Source organism: Cupressus sempervirens, chromosome 7 (genome assembly GCF_028749045.1).
Source record: "Cupressus sempervirens isolate cs-2001-9-10 chromosome 7, ASM2874904v1, whole genome shotgun sequence".
NCBI classification, from domain to species: Eukaryota; Viridiplantae; Streptophyta; class Pinopsida; order Cupressales; family Cupressaceae; genus Cupressus; species Cupressus sempervirens.
In genome coordinates, this window is record NC_143124.1 from 700683583 (window position 1) to 700692257 (window position 8675).

At 31.3% G+C, this 8675-nt stretch overlaps 1 protein-coding gene across 1 annotated transcript; it reads right to left on the minus strand.

Moving 5' to 3' along the window:
- Positions 1 to 2756: 2756 nt before the first annotated feature.
- Positions 2757 to 8280, minus strand: LOC149549142 (uncharacterized). Its single transcript, XM_089794267.1, has 5 exons — positions 7701 to 8280; positions 4300 to 4402; positions 3313 to 3992; positions 2894 to 3097; positions 2757 to 2803 (listed from the first exon to the last, which is right to left on the minus strand). The coding sequence occupies exons 1-5, from the start codon at positions 8278 to 8280 to the stop codon at positions 2757 to 2759; spliced, it is 1614 nt and encodes a 537-aa protein (XP_089650393.1).
- Positions 8281 to 8675: the final 395 nt, after the last annotated feature.

Consider the following 8675-nt stretch of genomic DNA (forward strand, 5'->3'; position numbering starts at 1 on the left):
TCCTTTTGTCATTTATGGGGACTAATAGCAAAATTTTTGGGTTATTTCTTAGTCTTTTCTGCATTTTTCTTAAGGATTGATAGTACTATTAATTTTATTATAGACATTATGTGTTTTTTGAAGTTTAAAGTTGGAATTGGTTAGTTGACTAAGAGGTAACCTCCAATGGACCTTCAGCCTATTTTATTCTTTGGGACCACCCCCTATCTTTTTGGCTGCTATCTAATGTTCAAAAACTTTAATACCCCTTACAAATAAAAATAAATAAAACATTGTCAATTACAATTAGATTAATACATTCTATAAGTTATTATAGCACACTTCAGTGTAACAAAAAATATTTAGATATATTTTTGCCCAAAATCTAATAGTGTCTATACAAAAGCAACTCATAGCTCATTACATTTTTTACCAACGGTGATGATTTGAATAAATTAGAAGAGTTAAAGGTCTTGCATAATGACAAAGTGCATATGATGTGACTCAAGCTAATGAAAAAGAGTTGATAACATTACACTAAAATGCAATGAATGGACTATTGGTCATACCTCTCAAATGTGATAAACACATTTCTAGCGTCCTATATTTGGCTAAGTCACTATGACAAACAAGAGTTTATAACCTTACACTAAAATGTAATGAATGAACTATGGGTGATATCTCTCAAATGTGATCAACACATTTCTAAGGTCCTATATTTGGCTAAGTGAGTCCAACTGATGAAAAAGAGTTGATAACTTTACACTAAAATGCAATGAATGGACTATTAGTGGTACCTCTCAAAATATGTGATCAACACATTTCTAAGGTCTTATATTTGGCTAAGTGTCCTATATTTGGCCATTCATAGATTATATTAGGTAGTCAATTACTAAACAATCATTTTCAGAGATGAAGCCTTTTTCAAAAAAATGTTTAGAACAAAAGCCTTTTTATGCAATGATAGTGTTGAAAAAACTACAAAAATTCATGTATCAAATAACATTAACAATTAATTGTAAGAAATGAAGCCCTAGAATGAAGCAACATAGTGATTTTAAAATGAGTTTTTATTTGTAAGCAACAATAGTAAAAAGTTTTAATTTCTTAAAAGGAAGGCATTGAGACTTAATACAACTGCAAAAATAGACTTTTAATAACATGAAATGGGAACAATATGCAACAAATTGTAATTATATAAATGAAATATTATAGTAATTAACTAATATATTAAATGAAAAATAAAAAATAGATGCTTTGATAAAATTATTATTTATCAATAATTATGTATTATATAATTATCTACTATTATAAAATTCTATCATAAAATAATATAATATAACTTAGCTTTATGTTTTGGTTTCATTTTTAGAATGGAATATTTTGAAATGAATGTATATAATGTCTTTGTAAAACTATGTATTATTTATAGGAAAGTAATAAAGAAGATTTAATAAATAAGATATTAATTATTATTTTTTATGAAAAAATTAAATATGTTGGATAAATAAATAAATAAATTTTAAAATAGTAATGTATTATGATTTTCAAGAAAATAGTACAAAATGTGTATTTCATAATTAAAATTATTTATTTTTCATGTAGAACATTATTAATTAATCAGCATAATATATATCATAAATGCATCTCCTAATTTTAAAATTATTTATTTTTCATGTAGAACATTATTAATTAATCAGCATAATATATCTCATAAATGCATCTCCTAATTCTTGCTGAAAAAATAGAATTATGGAACTAGTCTCCGAAAAAAAGGGTCCTATAACACAAAATTATATCAACATTTGAAATATTTCAATTGTGAAAAAATAAATAGTTTTTATTGGTTGAAGTAAAGAAACTGAATGCAATACTATATTGCCTGCAGCAATTACAATAAGACAGGAGAAAGCTATAATAAATCATAGAATTAAGAAAATGGTTTATTTGAAGTTATGAAGTTACGGATCAAATGAAAGTCTCTGAAAGACAATGTCAATCATTTAATTAAACGATATAATAACCCAACATCACAATTCATTGAGATTTGTTTTTAAATGTTTTACGAATTTCTGAGCTACATAATGGGACAATTATTAAATACACAAAAAAAATTATCTTTCATGTATTCAATACATTCATAATAGGATTATGTTTCAAAAACTATGTAATGATAGATACCAGCGATTTCTACACTTAAATATATTTGGTTTCAAAATTTGAAACAGCTATATATATATATTCCATATTCTATTATTGAATGCAATTAATTAAAAAACAATGTATAAAAACAAGAATAAATTGATAAATACTCAAACTACCATGGCAATGAAATAAACATGTTGATTCCCTATTATGAACTCACAAAATATTACAGAAGCATGAGAATGATCTCCCATTGCTTTCATTGAAACAACAACGAATTAGAGTAGTCCGACTCTATATAGAAACTCAGGGGCACACCAATAACTCAATCTTGTCTCTTATCATGGGCTTATCACGAGTACCAGAATAGAAATTTCTTTACAGGATGAAAGAAATTGAAAAAAAAAATCAAAAAACAATTGATATAACTAATCAACGCCACATAAAATCGTTGTAACCATCATCACAAATGTTATTAATAAAGTTTGCAGAAGATGCTGTCTTCTACAGTTCTTTCATCATCCTAATGATAATTGTTGATCATTGAATCTAGAGGAAAACGAAATAGAATTTCAGACTGAAAAACAAATGAAGCCGAACCTCTCCATTCATAGAGAAAGCTTCCCAATGTCCTACACTTGGGGAAATCCAGCCAATGGAGCTGGTCCTCCGTTCTTGTCTGCATGACAACAACTGATAGGTTAGATTTCACTGTCCATCTACCACATCAAAAAAGACCAAAGAAGAGAATAAGAATGTAGATACATACTAAGCAAAAAATAATTTCCCCCTTGTTGAAGACCGTGTAAACTGAATCCTCGTTCATTTGTGGGGATCTGGTTGCCACAGGAGTCCACCATAATGACATCTGGACCAAAGGCAGCCCTAACATTTATAGGGCCCCTGGGAGCTTTGTATTTGAACCCATCAATCATCACAGATAACAGATCTTGATCCCAAGCCAATCTTGTATCTGCAAATACCCAATTGCAAACATATAAGAAAAACCAAATCTGGCAAATGTTATGGCAGAAGAGATACAATTTTTATATCGTTCTTAGTTACTATATATGGTGGTCATTGCTGGTTGATAGCTCGCAGATTTGGTGTCTCACTAGATTCTCTCACAGATCGAAACCCTCCATAAAATAAAATAAATTATTAAAACAGTAATATATTAATACTGACCTGGACGAGCGTCAGTTAGGGCAAAAGGAGTAACAGCTTCATGGCGCGGGTAAAGATTTACTGGGTATGATTGCTTTTCAGCCTGAACAAATTCAGAATGAGTTAAGGGTAAAAACGATATCGCTTTGCCCAATGTTCCTTGTTTCAGGTTGATGTGGGGATCAGCAGAAAGCTGTTGAGCTTGCAGGAGGAGTTCATGTTGATTGGGATATGAAGAAATTGAAGTTGACTGTGTGGGAAAACTTGGATTTGCAATGGTTTGGATTTGATTGGTTGTACTGGTTTGAATGGGATTCGCCGTGGTGGCTTGAATTGGATTGGCCGCGGTGGTTTGAATGGGTGAGGAAGACCCATCTCCATTCTCGGCAGAAGCAGGAATAAGACGGCGTTGTCTTCTCCTGTTTTTGGACTTCCTGTTTTGAAACCAGTAGAAAACGTTTGCCTCTTCAAGGCCTCCGTACTGCTGGAGATGGAGTCTGATTGCTCGTATTTCGTCTCTGGTGGGCTTTGTCTTCCCAGACGCATATGTAGACTCCAAAAATTCAATCTGTTCCTTCGTAGGATTCCACCTTGCTTTCGGTTCAGGATTTCGTGGCTCTGGTACTGCACATGGTACAAGGTAAACAAACAAAAAGTGAGATACGGAATAGGTGAAATACTTAGGCAAGAACTTGGCATGACTGCAACAAATAAAAAATCCATAAATCTCAACATTTACATTTCAATAAGATATTTGGCAAATTATGCATACTTCTATAAACGTTCTTGATCTGAAGTTAGAACGGGAAACGCTACATATGTATACCTCATTTCTGGAGGGGACAGGATATACCAAATCAAGTTTCAATAGCAGTTTAAAATTTCTAACCCATAACACAATATTTTGCATCTTAACCAAGAAAAGAATGTACAGAGGTGAAATTCAAAAGAGATGCAAAGAAGGTAACCTGGGTAATTCTCCCGATTGTTTGATGCTGAGGGGTTTACTTTGAACATATCAGTCCAACGCCTTTTGGAACCCATTTTCGCTTTTTAAGTCTGCTAATTCCCAATTCCTTCCGACAATCAACTGCGAATATAAGCTTCGAGCCTATTAGGATAATTCACAATGAACAGTTAATGTTCCTTTAAAGTTTATAGAGATTGTGCAGTCATATAGGTATGGCTGTACCAGTGCATGCGTAAAGTTACAACATATTTGACTCCTTGAATTAAGGCATATCATCAATTTTTTTTTGGGGTCAAGCTTATAATGTTTTCAGTGATAAATTGTATAAATAGATATTTTCTTCATTTGGTGAATTTTATGTAAATGAAGTGTAAAATTGTAGTTGTGTACATTCTTAAATTTGTAAATTCTATATGATTAAACACTTCTACAATTTGGACCTTTTCTGTATGGAAATCAGAATGACATCTTGAATTCATACACTTCCATATAAGGCTTAGCCAATCTGCCTTGACTTTTTATTATTCAAAGTTAGCTAAAATAGTTATTAGTTTATTATTATTATTCTTAGGAATACTAAATTTAAAAGTTTTTATAAATAGTTGTTAGTTACCTATTTTTATACTTTCCAACATTAAGATTGTCGTAGAGCTGTTCTACCTTATAATTATTCTTTAACCCAACCTTTAATTCCTGAGGCACAAAATTTCTTATGTTCCTTCTCCCCATTTCCTGGGGTCATTGAGTCATGGTTTCCATGAAGTTCGGTCCTATTTTCAATTACTGATTAGGTTTAAATCTTGTCAGCAAACCAACTTACCTTAATACAACTAACAAATAATCATCATGAAAACAATGTCGCACTAATTGATTACGTCTATGTAACACCTTACACTACACATCTTGTTTTGTGTCATTTTTCCTTGTTCATTTTTTTTAGAACAAGAAGACTTCCTCGTCACTTCTTGGTCACATCATTTCCAACAGGCATCTACAAATAATAGATTTATAAAAAATGTAAAATGATCTTTATAATGTAAACATAGATTTTTTGAAAGTAAAAAATTTCAAAAATTAGAGATGAACAAAACATACATATGAATTTCAAAATATTTTAGGAAATATAAATAATTGATTTAGAAACATCTTCAATAAATTTGAGAATTCTATAAGAATTAGTAATTTATGTTAATATTTTGATCAATCTTTTATCAACGAAACTGGAATAGATTAATTTTATTAGGTGACATATTTCTCCATTTTAACTATTGTTTCCTTAATTTATTACAAAAAAACAAAGAAGAGAACTTCAACATGAAAGAAAAAAATAATTTCATACATAATATGAAAAATATTCATAAATCTTGAAAGTGGGAATGACTTGTGGTTTGAATTGTTTGAAATCTAACTATTAATAGCAAAGTGAATTTCTCTACTTCAGTGGCTTTGACAAAAATCCAGAAAATAGATGATAAAATGGAGTAATAGTATATATACAATCAATCAACATTAGGTGTGATCCTTTAAAAAAAAAATCATGAGAAATAAAGTCGAGAATTTGAGGTTGTAAATGCAAAAAGACTTTTATTCCCTATTGGCATCGATTTAGACTATGTTGAGTTCAAGGAAAAAGAAAAAGAAGGGACCGTTTGTCTTCCAATTTTATTTATAATTCACAATAGGCGTAGAATTGGTGCCAATAAACACAACCAAACTAAGAAGTTGTGACAATAGAAGGATATGACGAAGTATTCAAAAGAGAACAAACCAGATTGCGCTCGCCTCTACTATCATTTGTTTTAAGATTAAATATTAAATATCATTATAAACATGGAATATAAATTCTTAACTACAATAAAATAATGAGAGGCTTTCAAAGAGATTTTTTAACAAAGAGGAAGGCTTCACTTGAAGCCTAATGTTTTAGGAAAAATAAAGTGATGTGGTGTTCCCATGTTTCACAATTGAATCACCATATCATTGTCCCTTGCTTTATTTCTTAAAACCCTGTTTATATACATACCATATATAATATTAAGAAAATTGAAGAAGGGCATAATCTTCTTTTTCATCCTTACAAAACTTTCTTATTAATTGCAACAACAGGGCAAAGGACATTCCATAAGCAATAATCACTCACACTTCCCATGATTGCTCTACACAAGATCAAACATGCACAAATCAATATAAATCTTAAGTGGGTAGAGAAATGGTCAGTAGAAAAACTAAGACCCAAACATATAAAAAACAAAGTGTTTACCTAACAAAAGGACGATGACATGGCTACCCTTTACTAGAAAATTAACCCCCAATTTATGGGCTCTAATTTGTGGGACATCACAAATCTTCTTCTTCACTTTTCTAATTATAACATGTGTTTCTTCATTGACATCACAATAAATGCATACATTTTGATGTAGTGCTAATCTAGATGTACCCCAAAATGAGGTGATCCAAAAACCAACAAACAAACACATAGCATAAAATGAACATGAGGAATGAGATTCAGATCCAGAGAGACAATATTCCATATATTCGAATCAAGGAGTTTACATCTAACATGTCTAGTTGTATGACCTTTTGGGTCTGACCATTACAAAGAAGAATACTTCTAAAGAAGAATAGACCTCTAGACTCAAATGTGAACTTCTATCTTCGAGCTACTCCATGCTAAGACATCACAACTCCAAAACTATCTACATCTCCATACTTGAACAATAATCCTTCATCGAATAATGATGCCTAAGACTCTACACAAGACCCCTTTAAATACTTGCATGGCCACAAGTCAACCTATTACAAACTATCGAATAAACAAACCCTTACGCTAAATGCATAACCAAGCCACAAGTCAACTCTCAAAAAATATTAAATAACCATTACAAAATTAAATAGCACCAAGTCGACCCAAACTAGAACCAGACACATAAAACTTAGCAAAAGGAGGAACAAAAATGTTGATGCTCAGAATTGATAGGTTCACTCAGCACATGAGGAACGCTCTATAAATGAAGGAACACTTAGCACATATTAGATAACTCGACACACTATATAAAGTGAGATGGGATAACACACAATTCTGAATGTTAATATGATGGCAGAAACTTCAAGTCAGAAATGACTAAATAATTACTAGCACTCGACAATTGTTGTAACTCAGTAGCAACCAACAAAATTAGTAGATAATGCAACAACCAAGATGTTCTTGCATCAGACTACTGAAGGAAATAGAAAAGACCTCGAATACTCCTGCATCAGACTCCCTAGGTAAATAGAAAAATGTGTCCACACTTTGCTTCTGAAAGAATCTCTTCACTTAGCTTCATCTTCACCAAAGGTTTCTACTCCATCAAAGAAAAGAGATCAAATCTAAAAATCAACCATCTATGCTTCATCCATTGAAAAATCAAAATCTCATCCAACCAATCAACATACTCACTTAACTGAAAATCATAATGCTCCATCTGCAACTTATCATTATAATCATTCATAAAAATATCCTCATACATGAAAACCAGATCAGCAACAACATCCAAATCACAAACCAAATCATCAAAAATATATGAACTTAGATCTATAATAATAGCAACAAATAAATTTACAACAACAACACAATATATATTCAATTCTCTAGAAACATATTGTTTAGTAGCATCATCAAAATCCACATTAATAGTAACTTCCACATCCTTGAACATCTTAGTAGCAACATATAAGTTTAGATTCATATTGGCAACAATAGCATCATGTAAATCTACATCACTAAAATCTTTAAAACCCTCAACCACATTACTAGCAACTAAATCCATCTTCTTATCATGAGCAACATCCAGATCAATAACAAAATTAACATATAACTCCTTATCAACAATGACAGCAATAGATACGTCCTCAATCACATTCATTTCAATGTTAACATCATCTTGAATAACAACAACATCCAAATCCTTACCAACACAAGTGAAATTCTCCTCTTCAGCAATCTCATTGTGCACAACAAGATGTTCTGCAATTTCCATGTTAGATCTATCCATCTCCTCATGAAAACCAAAAGATACTTCCTCCATTTTAGCAATATCATCATGCACTTCCATGATATGTCTTCTTCTCTTAATAATCTCTTTATCTAGCCAAGCAACCTTCTTTCTAATCCTTATATGCCAACTCAAATTAGACTTTTCTAGATCATCAATCATTTCATGTAAATCATCCCAGAAAGAACCATACTCATCACTCTCAACATCATCAAGATGTCTTCAATGGTTTTGCACTTACTCAATAGCTTCTACTCCAACTGCAAGTTTCCTCAACATTTCAAATAATTTTGGATCAACATTTATCCTTCCATGAACCATCTTTACACATAAAAACAATGAATGGATGACATGTCCTCTACAAGTGTAGACCAAATCCA

Excerpts from the sequence above, each read along its gene's own strand:
- LOC149549142 (XM_089794267.1), bottom strand. The coding sequence starts at position 8,280 with ATGGAAATTGCAGAACATCTTGTTGTGCACAATGAGATTGCTGAAGAG. Across the intron at positions 4,403-7,700 it reads GCATTATGATTTTCAGTTAA|GCTCGAAGCTTATATTCGCA; the intron begins GTGAGTATGTTG and ends TTATCCTAATAG. Across the intron at positions 3,098-3,312 it reads CCTAACTGACGCTCGTCCAG|ATACAAGATTGGCTTGGGAT; the intron begins GTCAGTATTAAT and ends GGGTATTTGCAG.